This window comes from Lissotriton vulgaris, chromosome 4_1 (genome assembly GCF_964263255.1).
Source record: "Lissotriton vulgaris chromosome 4_1, aLisVul1.2, whole genome shotgun sequence".
Classification (NCBI taxonomy): Eukaryota; Metazoa; Chordata; class Amphibia; order Caudata; family Salamandridae; genus Lissotriton; species Lissotriton vulgaris.
The window spans coordinates 1,763,834,057-1,763,855,564 of NC_141691.1; the positions used below are offsets into that span (position 1 = coordinate 1,763,834,057).

At 50.5% G+C, this 21,508-nt stretch overlaps 2 protein-coding genes across 19 annotated transcripts in view; both read right to left on the reverse strand.

Moving 5' to 3' along the window:
• UBR5 (ubiquitin protein ligase E3 component n-recognin 5) overlaps positions 1-21,508 on the reverse strand; it is a 2,064,863-nt gene that overhangs the window by 511,876 nt on the left and 1,531,479 nt on the right. The window lies entirely within an intron of this gene.
• LOC147724533 (uncharacterized) lies at positions 363-15,993 on the reverse strand. Its single transcript, XM_086966616.1, has 3 exons — positions 15,655-15,993; positions 12,676-14,209; positions 363-526 (listed from the first exon to the last, which is right to left on the reverse strand). Exons 1-3 carry the CDS (start codon positions 15,991-15,993, stop codon positions 363-365), a joined length of 2,037 nt encoding a protein of 678 aa, XP_086822742.1.

Genomic DNA, 21,508 nt, shown 5'->3' on the forward strand with positions numbered 1-21,508 from the left:
AAATGTAAAACGACATCCATTAGCCAGGTAAGCATAAGCAAAATGTTAATTCAACTGCATGAAGCTTGCATCCATTTGAGCAGAGAATTAAATACACATCATGACGTCAAAGTAAACACCGAATTATGACTCAAAAATAAGGGAAACTTATTCAACAGAAACGTCCTCTAAAAACCCTTAAAGAACCTTTGCTAGGACATTGAAAGATATAAAGCTGAAACACATTACTCCAAAATTAATTTTCAAACGTCAGACCAATATGCAGTTCTGATTCTTCAAGGAAAAGACGAAATATTTGCTTACATGTTACTCTAATTCACCAGTGTTGGTACTTTTGTTAGATTGACATGCTTGGGTAAAGACTAGCCTAGAAGTAGGACATAAGCAGGAATGAGGCTCATCTCAGTGAAACATGTTACACTGCACTGTATGTCCAACTTCATGTTCTGATGTTGAATGAAACTCGAGGCAGTAGTGTTTTGTGACAATCTAGGCGGGATATCACGTGTAGCCTTAAAAATATCTCCTACAAATAGGGCAACAGTGGCTGTCACACCTTAAAATAAGTGGGTCTTTATTCTCTGGCATAGTGGTCTGCCGGCCTTGGTCTAACGTAAGATTATGCACGCTGTGATACTGCAAATGCTACTTACCAGTATGCATCTGTTCTTGGCATGTAGGGCTGCTGACATTCATATCTGTGCATAGATCGCCACCTAGTGTTGGGTCCGGATGATTGCACATTGTTGTCCTGGAAGAGTCTTCGAAGTATCACGAGATAGGTGGCTCCTCCCCTGGACTACAGTGCGCATGGGCATCGCCTCCATCCCCAGATTGTTTTTAGCCATTGGCAGAGATGGAGTGAAGAATGTGAGTGATGACCATGCTATGAGCATATGTGTATATATGAATGAATACTGCAGCTGCTACAGGCGCCGGGGAGGAGGGTGGGCGATATGAATGTCAGCAGCCCTACATGCCAAGAACAGATGCATACTGGTAAGTAGCATTTGCAGTTCGAGGCATGTGGGCTGCTGAATTCATATCTGTGCATAGAATACATAGCAGTCCCTCCATTAACGGCGGCCGCCCGTGCCAGCTGCAGCGGTCTGAAAAAGTGTTTTTAGAACAGCTTGACCAACAGCTGCCTGCTGTTTGGAATGCACGTCTACACAGTAGTGCTTAGTGAAAGTATGTGTGGTAGACCATGTGGCTGCTCTACAGATATCTTCTAAGGGAATGTTACCTAGGAAAGCCATGGAGGCCCCCAACTTCCTGGTGGAGTGGGCCCTCGGTGGGATAGTGAGGGTGCGCTTAGCTTTAGCGTAACAGATCTGAATGCACTTTACTATCCACCTAGCAATCCCTGCTTTTGAGATAGCGTTTCCCTTGTGGTGTGTGGCAAAAGCAACAAAAAGCTGCTTGGTTTTGCGAAAATCTTTTGTCCTGTCTACATAATACATCAAGGCCCTCTTAACATCAAGGGTGTGGAGCATGCGCTCCGCCAGCGTCTCCGGGTTTTGGAAAAACACCGGCAATTCAATTGTCTGGTTTAAGTGGAATTGGGATACCACTTTGGGTAGGAATTTAGGGTTAGTGCGGAGCACCACCCTGTTAGCATGTACCTGGAAGAAAGGTTCTTGGATGGTGAGCGCCTGCAGCTCGCTAACCCTCCGTAGCGATGTGATTGCTACTAAGAACGCAACCTTCCAAGTCAGAAACTGAAGCTCACTAGAGTGCAGTGGCTCAAAGGGAGGACCCATCAGCCTCGTAAGAACCACATTGAGGTTCCATTCTGGAGCTGGTGGGGTCCTTGGTGGAATGACCCTTTTGAGTCCTTCCAGAAAGGCCTTGATAGCAGGGACCTTGAAGAGTGACAGGTGTTGCCTATTCTGGAGGTATGCTGCCATAGCAGACAGGTGAATGCGGATGGAAGAGTATGCCAGATTGCATTGATACAGGTGGAAAAGATAGCAAATGATGTTTTGAATGGAAGCATCTAGAGGGTCAATATTGTGGTTAGCACAGTAGATGACAAACCTCTTCCATTTAGCCGCATAACAAGCTCTGGTAGTGGGCTTCCTTGCCTCCCGAATGATGTTCATGCAATCGGGAGGAAGATTGAGGTAGCCAAACTCTAGGACTTCAGGAGCCAGATCGCCAGGTTGAGCTGTTGCGGATCTGGGTGCTGAATGTCGCCATGGCTCTGCGTCAGAAGGCTGGGAGTGAGATGAAGCCTTTGATGCGGCACCACGGACAGTTCTAGAAACGTGGTGTACCATGGTTGGCGAGCCCACGTTGGAGCAACCAGGATGAGAGTCATCGAGTGCTGCCTGAGCTTGCGTGCCACCAGCGGTATCAGAGGTGCTGGGGGAAAAGCGTACGCAAATCTGCCTGACCAGTTCATCCACATCGCATTGCCCTGTGACTGTGGGTGTGGGAATCTGGCGGCGAAGCTTTGGCATTTTGCGTTCTCCCTTGTTGCGAACAGGTCTATCTCTGGATGACCCCACCTTTGGAAGTACGGTTGGAGTACTGATGGATGTATCTCCCACTCGTGCATCTGATGGCTGTGCCTGCTGAGCAGATCCGCCATTTGATTGTCCTTGCCCGGGAGATGCTCTGCCATGAGGAAGATGTTCCTCTGAATGGCCCACTTCCACATGCTCTGAGCCAGATGAGACAGCTGTGGAGAGTGTGTGCCTCCCTGCTTCTGAATGTAGTACATGGCCGCCATGTTGTCCGTCCGGATCAACACGACTTTGTTGCACAGATGTACTTTGAACGCCTTCAAGGCCATGAAGATTGCCATCAGTTCCAACACATTGATGTGCATCTTCCTTTGCTGTAGTGTCCATAGTCCCTGCACTGTGTACTGGAGTACATGCGCTCCCCATCCCTGGAGAAAGGCGTCCGTCGTCAGGATAATCTGTGGGACAGGCTCTTGGAATGGTCGGCCCTTGCAAAGGTTGTGTGGATTCCACCAATGCAGAGAGTTGTATGCCCGACCGCTCACCAACACTAGGTCTGTCAGTTGCCCATGAGCCTGAGTCCACTGACGTGCAAGGCACTCCTGAAGCGGACGCATATGTAGTCTCGCGTGCGGGACAATGGAGATGCAGGAGGCCATCATGCCTATCAACTGCATGAACACCTTCGCTGGAAGCGAGTGTTGGGGTCTGAATCGTTGGATCAGCGCCTGGATACTGGCGATTCTCACTGAATTTGGCTGCGCGGTGGCTGCCAGAGTGTTGATCGTCGCGCCCAGGTACTGTCGCACGTGGGCGGGCTGGAGATGGGACTTTGGGTAGTTCAGAGAGAATCCCAGATCGTGCAGGAGATGAATGGTGCGTGACACGTGGTCGACACACTGCTGTTCTGTCCTTGCTTGAATGAGCCAGTCGTCCAGGTAGGGAAAGACGTGGACGTGCTGACGACGGAGATGCGCTGCCACAGTCGCTAGGCACTTGGTAAACACTCTCGGTGCCGTGGTGACCCCGAACGGCAGAACCTTGAACTGGTAATGCTGGTCTAAGATCGTGAATCTGAGATACTTCCTGTGGGAAGGATGCAGGGGGATATGAAAATAGGCATCTTTCAGATCCAGCGTAGCCAGGAAGTCCCCCTGTTGAAGCAGGGGAAGCACCTGCTGCAACGTGAGCATATGGAAGTGCTCCGAGAGGATGTACCAGTTCAGGGGCCTGAGGTCCAGGATCGGCCTGAGGGACCCGTCCTTCTTGGGAATCAGAAAATACAGGGAGTAAACCCCTGTTCCCCGCTCTTGCAATGGAACGAGCTCTATTGCCCCTTTTTGCAGCATGACAAGAACTTCTTGCTGCAACAAGGTCAAGTGCTCGCCTGACATAGGACGGCTCCTTGGGGGTATGTCCGGTGGAATGGACGTAAGCTCTAGACAGTACCCGTACTGGATAATAGACCTCACCCACCTGTCCGTGGTGATGGATTTCCACGCCGGCAGGAACTGCTGGAGTCTCCCCCCGACCGGTGTTGCATGGTCGGGGGGCAGTGACAAGACGTCACTGTTTGTTGGTGGTGGTGGACCTGGAACTATTGTTTCCATGTCCCCTGCCCTTGACATTATTGCCTCTGTAACCACCTCGACCCTTGTTGTTATACGAGGCTTGGGTGTTACTTTTGTAATATTGGGTTGACTGGGACGCCTGTCCCCTTGAGGTGCCTCTGGAGTTTGAGCGGCGAAAGGAACCACTCCGAAACTGCTGACTTTGTAGAGCCCCCATAGACTTGGCAGTTTCCGTATCTTTTTTCATTTTCTCCAGTGTGGCATCCACCTCAGGGCCAAACAGGTGGTCAGGATTCACTGTTTGATTGAGGATCGTAGTTTGGATGTCGGGTTTGAACCCCGAAATTCTAAGCCAGGCATGGCGTCGAAGCAGCACACTGGTATTGATAGCCCTGGAGGCTGTGTCTGCCACATCCAGTGCACATTTGATGGATGCATTCGTAATGAGTTTACCCTCCTGAATGAGCATCTCCCCCGCCTCCTTGTATTGGTCAGGCAAGTGTTGCAGTATGGCCTCTAACGTGTCATAATGGGCCCTATCATAACGTGCAAGTAATGCTTGGGTGTTAGATATTCTCCAGATATTAGCTGCCTGTGCAGCAATTCGTTTGCCTGAGGCCTCAAAGATCTTGGACTCTTTGTCCGGGGGAGGAGCGTCACCAGTAGTTTGAGAGTTCGCCCTCTTCCGAGCGTTGGAAACAACCAAGGAGTCCAATGGCAAGTGTCCCTTGATATATGTAGGATCCGTGGGCGCTGCCTTATATTTCCTGTCGATGCGAGGGTTGACCACACGCGCTCGGGTGGGCTCCTTGAAAACCTCAGTTGCATGTTTCAGCACCCCCTTAAGCATCGGTAGCGTTTTGACAGACTTTTCGGCTACCGAGAAGGTGTCGAACAAGAAGTCCACATCCACGGGGTCCGAGTGCAGCTCGACGTCGTGGTTAGCAGCAGCTCTCTCTATCAGAGCATTGAAGGCCGCCGAGTCCTCAGACGGGGACGTCTTGGCCGCGAAAAGTTGAGTGTCCTGAACCGACTGTGGGTCCTCCGTGTCGCCTCCGGCGGACCACGGTACTTGCTCCTCCTCCGGATCCGAGTACGCCGGATAGTTGTACTCGTCACCTTCCTCGTCCGCATCGGCTGCAGCGGAATGCGTCGGCGAGTGCCCTAGGGTTTGCGGGGACACAGGTTCCACCAAAGCCGGAGAGTCCTCGGAGTCCCTTTTGTTTTTGAGAGGAATCTTAAAGGGTTCCAACGTCGGCTCCGTCGTGATCTTCCGTTTGAGGAGCGACAGCTTTCCGGTGTTGGCGTCGATAATTACCGCACGACGTTCCTCTTCCGCAAGCGGCTGGAGACGCAGCTTCGACACCGCCAAGGCAGCCTTCGGCGTTAACACCTCCCTCGAGGGTCCGCCCTGTTTCGGTGCCAAGGCCTTCGGCGCCGACTTGGGCGGCAGGGTGAAACGGATAGGCGTTTGCTCCCTCGCAGGCTTAGGCGTCGGCTTAGGCGCACTGGTGTCCTGTGCGGGAACCACACTGGCCTTTCGAATCCGCTGCAAGGATTCCGCTACTTTCTTTATCCAGGCCGGAGAGGGCTGGGCCGGTTCGAGCGACCCCTCATCTTCGAGAGCCTGTGCTCCGGCAGGCACCGTCTTCGGGTCCGACGCCGCCTGCCTATGCGCGTCGTCGCCCTGACGCTTCTTCGAAGCAGTCTTCGGGTCCGCGACCCCTTTCGGCGCCGACGCAGCCGCGTCGGAGGACTTCGCCTTCGGCTCCGACCCGAGGGCTTCGGGTCGGCCATTTTGGCGTGGCTCTTCAAGTCGGCCATTTTGGTTTTCTTGGAAGTTGACACCTCCAGAACCTTCTTCACCTGCGCCACTTTCACTTTCGGTTTCGCATCCGAGGATGCGTGACCAGTTGGCTTCACTTTCGTTTTCTTCGACGTAAGTGATGGTTCATAAGTGTCCGTGACCGGGCCCGGAGGCGGGGACGTAGGACTCATAGTTAGATCTTGGGTAAGGCCCGAAGGCGATCCCTCGACCTGGGCCGTATGAAGGGGAACAACCCCTGAGTCAGGTTGGGGATGCTCTTCCTCCGAGCTATCTCCCATCGTGGTAAAATTTTGTTCGTCGTCCCCTACCTCTCGGTGACTTCGTCAAAGTTCTCCTCACCCGCGTCGTAGACCTCTCCCTCGGATGCGGGATTAGAGTCCGAACCTTGCACGTCGTCTTCTCCCTCGACATATTCTTGGAAAATGTCGTCAGGCGGGGGCGCCGTGGCTGATAACCTAGCCTGGAGCCTATTGGCCCGACGAATCTTTAAAGTCTTCTTGCTTCTGAATTTCGAACACGCCATGCAGGTGTCCTCGCGGTGATCCGGCGACAAGCAGGTATTGCACACCGGGTGCACGTCGAGGTGCGAGTATTTAGAGTGACACAACGGGCACTTCTTAAACGGAGTTCGCTCCATAGCAAGAGTGTAGTACAGGCCCGACCGCGCCGTAAGCACGTGGAAGGGCAGCAAGAGATCGGAGCTGAGAGTCAGAAAGAAACCCGTACGCAACTATACCGACGCCCAGCCTAAAGACCTTTTGGTCTCGAGTAGAAGTTGAACAACTATCGCTTCCGACAGAGGGAACCGAAACACATCCGAACCCAATGGCGGAAAAAAACAATCTGGGGATGGAGGCGATGCCCATGCGCACTGTAGTCCAGGGGAGGAGCCACCTATCTCGTGATACTTCGAAGACTCTTCCAGGACAACAATGTGCAATCATCCGGACCCAACACTAGGTGGCGATCTATGCACAGATATGAATTCAGCAGCCCACATGCCTCAAACACTTGGTAATGACATTCTTTGATTGTCAATTACAAATAGGACTTTTGTCTAACAGCTAATCTGACTTGTGAAAACCTTTCGTCCTTTCAATATATAGTTTTCCAACTCGATTTCGTGTCCAAGGAATGCAGCGTTCTCTTTGATAGAGAATAGATCTGAGGAAAAAAAAAGTTTGTATGTTAATATTCTTGTTTAGTTGGAAAGATAAAGGAAATTTAGGTATGAAAGGAGGATTAGTGGATACAGTTACTGTGTTCTTTTCAAACTTAGAGCAAGGGGGTTACAAGCACAAAGCTTGAGGTCCATTATCATGCTGCAGAATAGGGCCCTTTGCTTCAGGACAAGACAGCACATCAGCAGTGAAATGAATTAAAGTCTCCGGTGACAGATTCCAAAGTTCTGTGAATCACAACTGTGTGGCTGAGATGGAGAGATCATGATCACCTTGCACAGCTCTCATGAATTTGTGCAGCACTCTCAGAATGCATGGAATTGGTGGTAAAATGTAGGCATACATTCATTATCAAGAAATCAAAAAGACTTGCACACTAGCCCTGGAATACAATCACCTGCTGGCAAAGGACTTGCATTTGAAGTTTTCTGGAGTCATGAAAAGATCCAGTGTGGTTTCGCCCAACCTCTGAAAGATGAGGCAACCCTCTTGTATCTAGCTCCCATTTGTGGCAGTTTAAGTTTCCCCTGTTTTGACCTTTCACCTTGACATTCTCAATCCTGGGACACGCTCCACAGAGAACATGTTTCAAGGCATAAGAACCCTGAGCAAGAACAGCCGAGAGTTTTCTGGCAGTATTGGAGATGATGTGCTGTGATGTTTTGTGATCTGGTTAAGAGTGGTGTTGCTGCTTGTCCAGATTAGCCCTTGTTTGAAGTGAGGTGTGTGTCAAGAAGGCTTTCAGTGCAAGCCTTTTACCCAGAGATTTATAATACTGATGTTCAGACTCTGCTCTTTCAAAGGATCAGAGTTTATTTGTAGATAGAATCTGCAAATGGGCACGCTACCATTTGAGAGAGCATCCGCAGTGAGATGGACACGAGGGTGCATAACAAAGATCAAGGCCCATGCAGGTCTGTGTGGGGCATTGCTTCAAACATTACTAGACCCAGGTTATTGCCCAGGGCTGAGGTTTGCTGCTGCAACTGCCGATCTAGCTGTGCCTCAAGAACTCCATTTGCAGTTCAGAAAGCATGCCTAAAGCACAAGTTACAACTTGTATAACAATATCTCTGTAAGAGACATTAGTTAGTGATAGATTCCTTACTTAGATAATCCCCAGGCGTCAGACTGGATTCGGAAAGTTTTTTTGTCAGCAGTACCATGGCGCGTCGGTAGGCATTGTAGTATGGCTCCGTGTATGTCGCTGGCGTCGTAGTCGCCGAGATGACGTCGCTGGAGCTACTTAGACGCGCCCACACGTACATGACTTTCTGTGCCAGGAACACAGAGATATGAAAGATACTGACCACTGGTGCATTGAAACTAGGGCCGTGAAAGGGATGACCTTAACCCTAGAAATCAGTTCTCATAACATGGAGGATGGGTGGGTAGGTAAGGAATCAATAACTAACTAATGTCTCTTTCAGATATATTGTTACAAAAGTAGTAACTTGTGAATCTGAAAGAGACATGTTAGTGATGGATTCCTTACCTTAGAATAGATACCCCAGCAATATCAACCCCTGTGGAGAGCCTGCAAACAAAGATCACACCAGAAAGTCACAGAGAACAGAAAGGCCAAAGAAGCTGTTGCTCCAGACTGGACTGTCAAGGTAATAAAGCTTAGTTAAAGAGTGCAGAATGGCCCACGTGGCTGCCTGACATGTCTTGCAGGGGGACACCACATCCCAATGCATTAGTAGCTGTTGCCGCCCTAGTAGAATGGGTGCGCCACCCCACCGGAGGCTCCTTTTTAGCCAGAGAATAACATGCTTTGATACACAAGACGACCCAGCAGGAGATAGTCCTCTTGTGTACAACCTGGCCTTTCTTGGCACCCACGTAGCCAACAAAGCGCTGGTCATCTACCCATAACTGTTGAGTGCGATTCAGATAAAAGGAAAGTGCATATTCTGGGTGCAGACGGTGGAGCCTCTCTTCCTCTCTGAAAGGGTGTGGAGGCAGAAAGTGGGCAAGGTAATAGTCTGCCCAATGTGAAAAGCAGTGACAATTTTTGGCAAGAAGGAAGGACGAGTGCGTAGCACGAACCTTGTTCGGATGGACTGACAGAAGGAATATGCTACTTACCAGTATGCATCTGTTCTTGGCATGTAGGGCTGCTGACATTCATATCTGTGTATAGATCGCCGCCTAGTGTTGGGTCCGGATGATTGCACATTGTTGTCCTGGAAGAGTCTTCTAAGTATCACGAGATAGGTGGCTCCTCCCCTGGACTACAGTGCGCATGGGCATCCTCTCCATCCTCAGATTGTTTTTCGCCATTGTGGCAGAGATGGAGTATGATACAGTAAGTGATGTCCATGCTTGAGATTAATTCTGAGTGCTACAGCTGCGACAGGCAACGGTGAAGAGGGCGGGCGATATGAATGTCAGCAGCCCTACATGCCAAGAACAGATGCATACTGGTAAGTAGCATATTCCGTTCGAGGCATGTGGGCTGCTGAATTCATATCTGTGCATAGAATAAATAGCAGTCTCCCCCTTAGCGGTGGTTGCCCGTGCCAGCTGCAGCAGTCTGAAAAAGAGTCCTGAGAACAGCCTGTCCTACACCAGCTTGCTGTTTGGAGTGTACATCCACGCAGTAGTGTTTGGTAAATGTATGTATGGTGGACCATGTGGCTGCTCTACATATATCCTCTAGAGGAATGTTGCCTAGGAAAGCCATGGATGCCCCTAACTTGCGTGTTGAATGCGCTCTTGGGTGAACTGTTAATGTGCGTTTAGCTTTTTGATAACAAATCTGTATGCACTTAACAATCCATCTGGCTATACCCGATTTGGAAATCGGTTTGCCTTTGTGCTGTGGTGAAAAGGCAACAAACAGTTGCTTAGTCTTTCTGAAATCCTGTGTCCTGTCTACGTAATACAGGAGAGCTCTTTTAACATCTAGTGTGTGCAGAGCTCTTTCTGCCACTGAATCTGGATTTGGGAAGAATACTGGCAGTTCTATAGTTTGGTTAATGTGGAACTGTGATACCACCTTGGGCATAAATTTAGGGTTGGTACGTAGCACTACCCTATTAGCATGAATCTGTATGAAAGGCTCTTGAATAGTTAGGGCCTGAAGCTCACTAACTCTCCTTAGCGATGTGATCGCTACTAGAAAGGCCACTTTCCATGTTAGAAATTGTATCTCACAAGAGTGTAGAGGTTCAAAAGGTGGTCCCATCAGTCTGGTCAGAACTACGTTCAGATTCCAGACAGGTGAAGGCGGGTGTCTAGGAGGAATCACTCGTTTGAGTCCCTCCATAAAAGCTTTAATGGCTGGCACTCTGAAAAGGAAAAGGTGCTGCCTGTTCTGAAGATAAGCTGATCTTGCAGCTAAATGTATCCGTATGGAACTATATGCCATATTGCATCTGTGTAGATGTAACAAATAACATATAATGGTTTGAGTTGAAGCATCTAGCGGATTTATGTCATTATTGTTACAATAAATGACAAATCGCTTCCACTTTGCCGCATAGCATGCCCTGGTTGTAGGTCTTCTTGCCTCCTTGATAATATTCGTACAGTGAGGGGGCAGGTTCAGGTAGCCAAACTATGACCTCAGGAGCCATATTGCAAGGCTCAACTGTTGCGGATCTGGGTACTGAATGTCTCCATGGATCTGAGTGAGGAGACTGGGTGTGAGTCGCAATCGTTGATGAGGCACCATGGAAAGTTCTAGGAACGTGGTGTACCATGCCTGCCTTACCCATGCTGGAGCAACTAGGATGAGTGTCATTGAGTGCTGTCGCAGCCACTAGCGGTATGAGCGGTGCCGGGGGAAAAGCGTACGCAAATCTGCCTGACCAGTTCATCCATATCGCATTGCCCTGAGACTGCGGGTGTGGGAACCTGGCGACGAAGGTTTGGCATTTTGCCTTTTCCTTTGTGGCGAACAGGTCTATCTCTGGATGACCCCACTGCTGGAAATACGGTTGTAGCACTGAGGGATGTATCTCCCACTCGTGCATCTGGTGGCTGTGCCTGCTGAGCAGATCCGCCATCTGGTTGTCCTTGCCTGGGAGGTGTTCTGCCATGAGGAACATGTTCCTTTGAATGGCCCACTTCCACATGCTTTGAGCTAGGTGTGACAACTGTGGAGAGTGTGTCCCTCCCTGCTTCTGGATGTAGTACATGGCAGTCATGTTGTCCGTCCGGATCAGCACGACTTTGTTGCACAAATGCACTTTGAACGCCTTCATTGCCATGAAGATTGCAATCAGTTCCAGCAGGTTGATGTGCATCTTCTTTTGCTGCGTCGTCCATAGCCCCTGCACTGTGTAATGGAGGACATGCGCTCCCCAGCCCTGGAGAGATGCGTCCGTCGTCAGCACTATTTGTGGTACAGGCTCCTGGAACGGTCTTTCCCTGCAAAAGTTTTGTGGGTTCTACCAATGCAGAGAGTTGTATGCACGACCGGTCACCAACACTAGGTCTTTCAACTGTCCTTGAGCCTGGTTCCACTGCCGTGCTAAGCACTCCTGAAGCGGACGCATGTGTAGTCTTGCGTGAGGGACTATGAAGATGCAGGAGGCCATCATACCTATCAGCTGCATAAACACCTGTGCTGGGAGCGAGTGTTAGGGTCTGAATTTCTGAATCAGCAATTGCATGCTGTTGATTCTCACTGAGTTTGGCTTTGCTTTTGCTGCCAGAGTGTCTATTGTTGCTCCTAGGTACTGTTGTACATGGGCGGGTTGAAGATGAGACTTTGGATAATTCAGTGAAAAACCTAGACTGTGTAGGAGGTGAATTGTGCGGGATATGTGGCTGGGCTGACTTTGCTTGGATAAGCCAGTCGACCAGATAAGTATAGACATGAATGTGTTGTCTCCGAAGGTGCGGAGCTACTGTCGCCAAGCACTTGGTAAACACTCTGGGGGCTGTTGTGACCCCGAAAGGCAGGACCTTGAACTGGTAATGCTGGTTTTGTATGGTGAACCTGAGATATTTCCTGTGTCTAGGGTGTATCGGAATGTGGAAATATGCGTCCTTCAGGTCTAGTGTTGCTAGGAAATCTCCCTGACTGAGCAATGGTAGAATTTGCTGCAAGTGAGCATGTGAAAATGTTCTGACAAGATGTATTGGTTGAGGGGTCTGAGGTCTAGTATGGGCCTGAGAGACCCGTCTTTTTTTGGAATTAAGAAGTACAGCGAGTACACCCCTGTACCCTGTTGTTCTAAAGGCACAAGTTCTATGGCCCCTTTTTGCAGCATGCAGATGACCTCTTGCTGCAATAATTGTATATGCTCTGCGGACATAGGATGGTGTCTTGGGGGTATGTTGGGTGGAGTGGAGGTTAGTTCTAGACAATAGCCTTATTGGAGAAGTTGTCTCACCCACCTGTCTGTGGTAATGCCTTCCCAGACTGGCAGGAACTGCTGAAGTCTTCCCCGACCGGTGTTACATGGTGTTACATGGTCTGGGGGCAGTGATAAGACGTCACTGTTTAGTATTGGCGGAGGATCTGGCGTTAATATTTCCTCGTCGTCTGCCTTTGGTGCTGTTGCCACGGTATCCACCCCTATTGTTCTTGTTAGAGGTGGTCTGTGTGCCTCCTTTGTTGTATTGGGCTTGCTCGGATGCTTCACCTCTAGAGGTTCTCCTGTTACCGAAGCGACGAAAGGAACCTCCCTTGAACTGTTGTGACTGCAAAGCTCCCATGGATTTGGCTGTCTCAGTGTCTTTCGTTATTTTCTCTAGGATTGTGTTCACATCAGGGCCAAATAAATAATCAGGGTTAACAGGCTGATTTAGTAATGTGGTTTGAATCTCAGGCTTGAATCCAGAGATGCGTAACCAGGCATGCCTTCTGAGCATCACACTTGTATTGATGGCCCTAGCTGCTGTGTCTGCTGCATCTAGCGCACATTTAATGGAAGCATTTGATATCAGTTTCCCCTCCTGTATCAGCATTTCTGCTCCCTCCTTATAAGCATCAGGCAAGTGTTGTAGTAGTTGTTCTAATGTGCCGTAACGAGCCCTAGCATATCTGGCTAATAGGGCCTGTGTATTTGAAATTCTCCAAATATTCGCTGCTTGAGCCGCTACTCGTTTTCCAGAAGCTTCCAAGATTTTGGATTCTTTGTCCGGAGGAGGAGCATCACCACTTGTTTGAGAGTTCGCTCTCTTACCCGCATTTGACACTACTAAGGAGTCCAATGGCAGCTGGCCCTTGATAAACGTAGGGTCTACAGGTGCAGGTCGGTATTTTCTGTCAATTCTTGGGTTCACAACCCTTGCTTTTGTGGTTTCCTTGAAAATGTCACCAGCATGTTTAAGGACACCCTTCAGCATTGGCAATGTTTTTACTGATCTCTCTGAAGTTGAGAAAGTGTCAAACAAAAAGTCTTCCTCTATTGGGTCAGCATGCATTTCTACATCATGATTATGTGCTGCCCTTTCAATTAGCGCGTTAAACGCAGCAGTATCTTCAGTTGGCGAGGTCTTGACTGTGTAGGATTGAGTGTCAGGCGTGGTGTGTGGCTCACCCGGGTCAACAGGGTTCGTCCAGGGTTGAGACTCCTCTTGATCTGTGTCAATAGGATAATTAAATTCCTCCTCATTGTAGCCTTCCCCCACATCCTCATTAGTATGTGTGGGTGAATATGTATATTCTTGTCCATAGGACTCCACAGGCTCAAAAATAACAGGTGAGGTGGAAGAGTCCCTTTTCTTTTTGAGTGGGATCTTGTATGACTCCATAGGCTTTTCTGGAATGATCTTTCTTTTATAAATAGTGAGTCTCCCAGAATCTGAGTCGATGAACAGTTTCGACTGGTTATCATAGGAGGGCGCTTGGAACACAATGTCCTCTTCTATGGGCTGAGTCTTTTTTACTATTGACACCTTCTTGGTCGTTTCGAAGCTTTGTTTTGGCTCGAACGCCTTAGGTCGTGCAGTCGGGGGCAGTCCGAATTTAATCGGTGGCGCAAGCATTGGAGACGGACTGAGCTTCTTCGAGGGTGGCGCCGTCGTCGATCCGACCAACTTAGTTTTGTCACCAGTTTGTTTCTGGCCTAGCGTCGACTCGAGCTCTTGGTGCGCAGCAGGCACGCTCTTTTGCTTCGACTTTATGTGCTCTTTCGAGACGATCTTGGTCTTCGACTCGAAGGTCTTGACTACCAGTGGTTTGGAGGCTGGAAGCTTCGGATCGAGAGTCTTCTGAGACTTAAGTCCCTTGTTCCTGTCGCAGTCTTTCGACGTCGATGGCGTCAGTCAGACGTGCTTGACCTTAGTCACAGGCTGTCAGGATTGGAGCTGATGTTGCCTCGGAAGTACCACGGAAGCGATGCTCAATTCCCAACTTCCCCCAACCGGTTCACCATATGCCAGAATCAAATAACTGGACACAAATAGTGATGCCCGTCAAAGGAAAACAGGGGAACAAAATATGGAAAGTAGGGGAAAAAACAGATTTCTTCACACACAGCTGGAGTAATTGTCAATCTTGGGAAATCAATGTACCTCGGTAAACCATCTCCTAGATGCAAGGATAAAGAGCAAATATTAGTGTAAGTCTTATTAGTATGTCGTAGGATCTCTAGGAAAGATGTGAAAGTTAAGTACAGTCTGGTGTGTAGAGGTGAGCAAAGAAAGGAATTATGACTGGTAGTGTGTAGACATGTAGTTACTCCATATGCCCTGCAATGTAACATGGATGATTAACCTCTACACTATAACCACTACTCTATATATCTAAGATATTGCTCCTTGCATACCTTATATATAAATGAACAGAACCTAAGGAGATGGAACTAGAATCAATGCTCATCTAGTTCCAACAGGAACTCAAACTAAGGGTAATAGCTAGGGCGAGAATCAATGCTCCTCTGGTCCTAACAAAATAAAAGGGAATCTTTCCAATGCAAAATGATTTTGCCCAATAGCCAATAGCTCACTGGAGAAACAAATGAATCACAACGAGTAAGACTACTCCCTTAAGACTCAGGGATAGCCTCTGAATATAACCAATATTAAATGCCTCCAAAATAAACTCGCGATTCAACAATGAACCGCTATAATCTCAAGAGAACCAACAGATGCTTGCAGCACAAATACCTTTTCTGAAACGATACAGACGCCAGCCGCAATCCCGACGGGATCTGAAGAACGCCACCACCGTGACCCGGAAGAGAAACCAAATGACCCTGGAACCGGAAAGGAACGCAAAGCGTTCTTGGATAAGAGAGGATGGGCTATATGCCGGGATCGGCGTGTATGAGCATACTCAGACCTTCACGCATACGCCGCTCATCTTGCCAACCAACTGGCCGTTGGTTTGCCAACCCCGACTCTGGCTGCAGGCACGACACAGGCTTCGGCGCCCGATCTTCGGGCCGACACCTTTTTGTGACCCCAAAGGGTAGATGACACTTCATTTTTATTGGATACGATGAATCCGAAGTCGTCGATCCGAGTACTGTCTTTAGCAGTTTCGGTTTCGATTGTGATTCTGTTAGTTTCGGTTTCACCATCAACTGTGGTTGATCGACAGATGGCTCTTTAGATATATTCTTAGCCGGGCCTTGACGCGGAGCTATAGAATGTTGTTGAAGATCTTGGCTAAGGCCTTCCGGTGATGCCTCTACCTGAGCCTTCGAAAGTTCAGTGTCATCATCGCCCCCCGCAACTACGGTTGGGCCTTGCTCATCGCTAGAGTCGTCATTGACGGCTCCGATTGGGTGTGCGTCGTCCCCTACCTCGAAGACGTCTTCATCATTGACGTAGTCTTCTTCTTCGTCTTCATCGTAGTTAGAGTTCTGCTCTGAAGCAGGATCCGACTGTTGTTCAGGATCCTCCTCATCGACGCCCTCGTTGTCTTCAGCCTCGAAGATGTTCTCTGGGTTGGGCGCTGTTCTCTGCGCCGACTGTCTCGCGGCGCGTTGAAGCCTAAGCGTCTTCTTTGACCTGAACCGAGAACAGGCCATGCAGCTGGCCTCGTCGTGGTCTGGAGATAGGCATTTATTGCACACCGGGTGCACATCGATGTGGGGGTATTTAGAGTTGCAAACGGGGCATCGTTTGAACTGGCTCTGATCCATCGTCGATCGTTGATGGGGCATCTGGTGTCGAAAAAGCCACGCGGCCTTCGATGTCCAGCTCGAAGAACTGGAACAAGTACGCGGGCACCGAACGAAAAGACAATACTGAAGCCCCGAAGGCCTTGATTCCGAACTTGAGTTAAGAAAGTACATCCGAACCCAATGGCGGAAAAAAACAATCTGAGGATGGCGAGGATGCCCATGCGCGCTGTAGTCCAGGGGAGGAGCCACCTATCTCGTGATACTTCGAAGACTCTTCCAGGACAACAATGTGCAATCATCCGGACTCAACACTAGGCGGCAATCTATGCACAGATATGAATTCAGCAGCCCACATGCCTCGAACAAGGAGGCTTACAAGAAAGAGCTTGGAGCTCACTCACACGCCTAGCGGAGGTGAAAGCAACCAGGAAAGCAGTCTTCAAAGTCAACAAATAAAGACAGTTGTGGAGCGGCTCAAAGGGAGCACACATCAAAAAAGTAAGTACCAGATTCAAATCCCACTCATGGCATCACAAACTGAATAAGAGGGAAAAGGTGAGTAATGCCTTTGAGAAATCTAGTAACAACAGGGGACTTGACAAGAGAAGGCTGATCAGGGAGCCCGAGAAAGGCAGATATCTGGAAACAGGCGGTGGTTCTACCTCTTAGGAAGAAACCCAACATCAGCTTCGAAAAGCTGGAGAACCTCCGACCTATCTCCCTTCTGCCCTACCTGGCCAAAGTGGCGGAAAAAACGGTAAACATACAACTGATGGATTTCGTGGAGGAGGCTGCCCTCCTGCACGACACCCAGTTTGGTTTCCGCCCTCGCCACTCAACTGAATCAGCGCTTCGGATGGCTGTGGAGACCCTACGTCAGGGGGTGGATGAGGGCCAGAGCATGGCCCTCATCCTATTGGACCTGAGTGCAGCATTCGACACTGTAGCTCACACCACCTTGCTACAGTGTCTGAATAGTGGAGGGATATCTGGAGCTGTACTCGAATGGATACAGTCCTTCCTGACGGGGAGAGGCTTTCAGGTCCGCCAGGGCGAATGTTATTCTAGGGAAAGCGGTTTGGGCCAGGGCGTGCCCCAGGGCTCGTCCCTGAGCCCCACCCTATTTAATCTATATGTCTCCCCAGTGGCCCCTATTGTTGAGGGCCATTGTCTGCACATAGTGTCCTACGCCGACGACACGCAGTTGGTTATCTCCCTTTCACGTGCGCCCGGTCTTGCGATGGACCGATTCAGAGCCTGCATGCAAGAGCTTGCAACCTGGATGTCCACCAACTGCCTCAAATTAAATGACAGTAAGACAGAGGTGCTCGTGGTGGGGGGGAACCCATCTTTCTGGTCGTCGGCGTGGTGGCCTTCATGCTTAGGCGAGGTTCCAACACCCTGTCAAGAAGCTAGGAACCTTGGAGTTTGGCTTGACGCTGACCTGTCCTTTGCACCTCAGATAGGCCGTGTGGTGGGTGTTTGCTTCAGCATCCCAAAAAGTCTGCGGAAGGTTTTAGATCTCCTTCCTACGTCAGCTCGTAGGACGCTGGTGCATGCCCTCGTCACATCGTGCCTGGACTACGGCAATGTGCTGTATTTGGGAGCAACCAGTAAGGCAATAAATCGCCTCCAGGTGTTGCAGAATGTGGCAGCCCGCCTCATTCTGAAATTACCCAAAAGATAGGCTTCCAAAGATGCCCTTCAGACCCTTCATTGGCTCCCAGTAAGGAGCAGGGTCAAGTTTAAGGCCCTTTGTACTTGCCATCGAATCCTTACTGGGAAGGCACCAGCACCGCTCCAGAGTCTGGTCACCAGATACACGCCCACGCCCGCCCTTCGCTCCTCCTATGGAGGCCTATTAAAGGTCCCTAGGATAAGAAGGGCTCGCATGGGAGGTAGATCTTTTCGCTACCTGGCGGCGAAGAGCTGGAATGCCTTACCTCTGGACCTTCGCCTGGAGCCATCTGAACCCGGCTTCAGGAAGAAGTTAAAAACGTACCTCTATACACGGTAACCAAGCAGACCCTGCGGCCCAGCCTGCATGAGTTCTTCTGTCTTAGCGCGGGGACAGGCCATCTGAGCGTAACCAGGCGCTTTATAAAACTCACTTATTATATTATTATCGCTGAGAGGTACCCTTTGATAGTGCCCAGAGCAGAGCCCTGCCAGGCAAAAGAAAGAAGGAACAAAAGGACCTCTGTAAGAGGGACAGAAAGGGGATCCACAGCCTTTGCTGTGCACCATGTCACAAATGTGTTCCACCTGTTGGCGTATACCGATTTAGTGGAGGGACGCCTAACTGACAGAATGACAACACAGACTTCAGAAGGCAAGTCAACTGGAATCAACTGTCGCCACTCAATCGCCGCGCATGTAGGTGGAGGCTGGACAGGTTCGGGTGGAGGACCGTCACCTGCTGCTGCGACAGAAGATCCTCCAAAGAGGCAGTCGGATCGGGGGATCTACGCTCATACTGAGTAGCTCGGGATACCAAACTCTTCGAGCCCAGTCCGGTGCCACAAGCATGACTAGGGCCCGGTTGCGCCTGATCTTCTTCAGCACTCTGGGCAGAAGTGGTATAGGCGGAAAGGCATACAATAGACCATAGCTCCACTTGCGGCGAAAAGCGCTGCAGAAAATTCCAACGCACAGAACAGCTGACATTGCTCATTCTCGTCGTCTGCGAATAGATCTAACCAAGGCTCTCCCCTCAAAAGAGACCTTGCACCACCTCCGAGTGAAGATGCCACTCGTGATCCATCAGGCACCGGCGGCTGAGTTTGTCCGCCCTGACGTACAAAGAACCTGCCAGGTGTTGAACCGTCAATTAAATGCCTTGACGTTCCAGCCATGTCCAGAGGCGCAGAGCCTCCTGAGATAGGGTCCATGCCCCCACTCCACCTTGTTTGTTGCAATACCACATGGCGGTGGTGTTTCTGTGAACACCTGCACCACCTTCCCCTTGACAGAGGGAAGGAATGCCTTCAGTGCAAGAAGGTTCGCCCTATTCTAGGAGGGACGCATCCGTCACCACTGTGTGCCCCGGTTGGGGAAGGAAGAGGGATCAGCCGTTGACCCAACGCTGAACCTTGAGCAACCACTGCAATTGTTGTGCAGTGCCCTCCGAGATCTGGACATAGTCGAACAGGTTCCTCTCATGCTGTGCCCACTGGAACTTCAGGTCCCACTGCAGAGCCCGCATATGCCATCTGGCATGGTTGGTGAGCAGGATCAATGATGCAGGAGGCCATGAGGCCCAGCAACCTCAAGGTCGTCTTGACCGAAACCCGGGACAAGGGCCGAAAGATCTAAATCATAGCCAGAATGTCCCAGACTCGCTGTTCGGGAGGAAAAACCTGAAACAGCGCCATGTCCAGAACCGCTCCGATGAAGAGGAGCTTCTGAGAGGGAATCAGGTGCGACTTCGGCACGTTGATGGAAAACCCCAGCATATGCAGGAAGTCGGCCGTAGTCTGGAGGTGGGAGACAACTGCTTGGGGTGAGCTCGCCTTCAACAGCCAGTCGTCTAGATAGGGGAAGATTGAAACCCCTGATCTGCGCAGATGAGCTGGTACCACCGCCATCACTTTTGTGAACACCCAAGGGGCGCTGGTAAGGCCACAGGGGGACATGGTGAACTGAAAATGCTTCTGCCCTACCATGAATCGCAGGTAACGCCGTTGGGCCGGCAGGACAGGAATATGAAAATAAGAGTCCGGCAGGTGAAACGCTACCAACCAGTCTTGCGGGTCCAGGGCAAACAAGGCGTGAGCATCTTGAACTTCTCTTTCCGGATGAAGCGATTGACGTTTCGAAGGTCTAAGATAGGACACAGGCCCTTGTCCTTATTTGAAACCAAAAAGTAGTGGGAATAACAACCACGACCTACTTTTGGCATCTGAACACGCTCGATGGCCCCCTTGGCCAAGAGGGCAAAAACTTCCTGCTGAAGAAGTATCAAGTGACCCCCCGACATGCGGTGGTACAGGAGTAGTCTTGAAGGGGAGGGAGTAGTCCCTTCGGACCAGTTGCAGAATCCACCTGTCCGATGTGATGGTGCGCCAGTGGTGGAGGTGATGGCAAATTCTGCCACCCACTGGTGTTTGGTGGGCCTGAAACACCGGACTAGGAAGGTTTGGAGGCAGCGGCTGAAGGGGGAGGTCTGCACGCTGGCCCCGTGACCCGCCTCTCCGGGTCCCAGGGTTGCGCTGTTGCTGGGCAGGCCTGTGGCTTTGAAACTAACTCGCTTGGGCACCCCTTCCTTGGTCACAAAACAAGCGAAAAGCAGGAGTGCGTGTGACCGAAAGGTCTAAGGACTTGGCCGTAGCCTGCAAGTCCTTAAAACGTTCCAATGCGCAGTCTGCTTTATCGCCGAACAGGCGAGTGCCATCAAAGAGCATGTCCATCAACGTGTTCTGGACATCCCCAGAAAAGCCAGTTGTCTTCAGCCAGGCATGACGGCGTAGTGCCACTGTCGTTGGTATCGCCCTGCCCAGCGAGTCAGCAGTGTCAAGACCACAACGGTTGGTGAAATTAGCTGCGTCTCTCCTCTCAGCAATAGCTATGGAAAGAATTGTCCGAGCCTGCACCGGACACTGAGGCAGCACTTGCGCAACTGTATCCCACACAGAATGGGAGTAACGGCCCAAGAGATATGCAGTGTTCACAGACCGCATACCTGAACTGGCAGAAGAGAAAATCTTCTTCCCAAATTGCTTCAGTTTCTTGGATTCCCTGTCCGGTGGTGCGGAAGGGAATGCGCTTAGGGACGCAGAGGCTCTCTGGGTGGGAGAGGAAAACAGGGTCACCCGGGGCTGGGCGATGGCATCGGGCCACGATCTTGTCCACAGGAGCCCCCATGTTGCGCCTGGACTAGGTGCCCAAAAGAACGTCTGAGTGTGTCGTTAAAGGGCAGCAGCGGCTCCGTAGTAGCAGAAGCACCTCCGTCAGGAGATAATTCCTGACGGCCACAGTAGGGAGTTCGAGGCGGAGAGCCCCAGCTGCCCTATGCAACACCATAGAATATGATTCACCCTCCTCCGTAGCCACGGTAGGAGGAGACAGTGCGCCGGATCCTCTTCCCAGTCTTGGTCTAACTCGCATTGGGCTGCGAGAGGGTCCTCAGACCCCTTCCGGTCCTCCCAGTCCTCCATAGCCTGTGGAACAGGTGGAACATATAGAGGTGGGTGAACAAAGGGAAAGCAATTCCCAAACGGCGTCGGAATCTGGGTCGGTCGACACCCTTTTGGCAGCTGTCCCATTCCGGGGAGAAAGCTGAGGGCGTCGTCGGCCGGGTTGGAGGTCGGCGATGCCGGTGGAGGTCGCATCGGGCCAACCGCATGGACAGGGATCAAGGCCTGGATCCACGGGGGTACCTCGGCATCGATGACTCTGGCGTTTTGGCTGGAGCCGGCAA

Bases quoted from the DNA above. Each gene is read 5' to 3' on its own strand.
- LOC147724533 (XM_086966616.1), bottom strand. From the start codon at position 15,993: ATGGCCTGTTCTCGGTTCAGGTCAAAGAAGACGCTTAGGCTTCAACGC. The intron at 14,210-15,654 runs GTAGAGGCATCA...CTCGATCCGAAG, and splicing joins CTGAACTTTCGAAGGCTCAG to CTTCCAGCCTCCAAACCACT. The intron at 527-12,675 runs GTAACAGGAGAA...CCCTATTTGTAG, and splicing joins AGGTTCCTTTCGTCGCTTCG to GAGATATTTTTAAGGCTACA.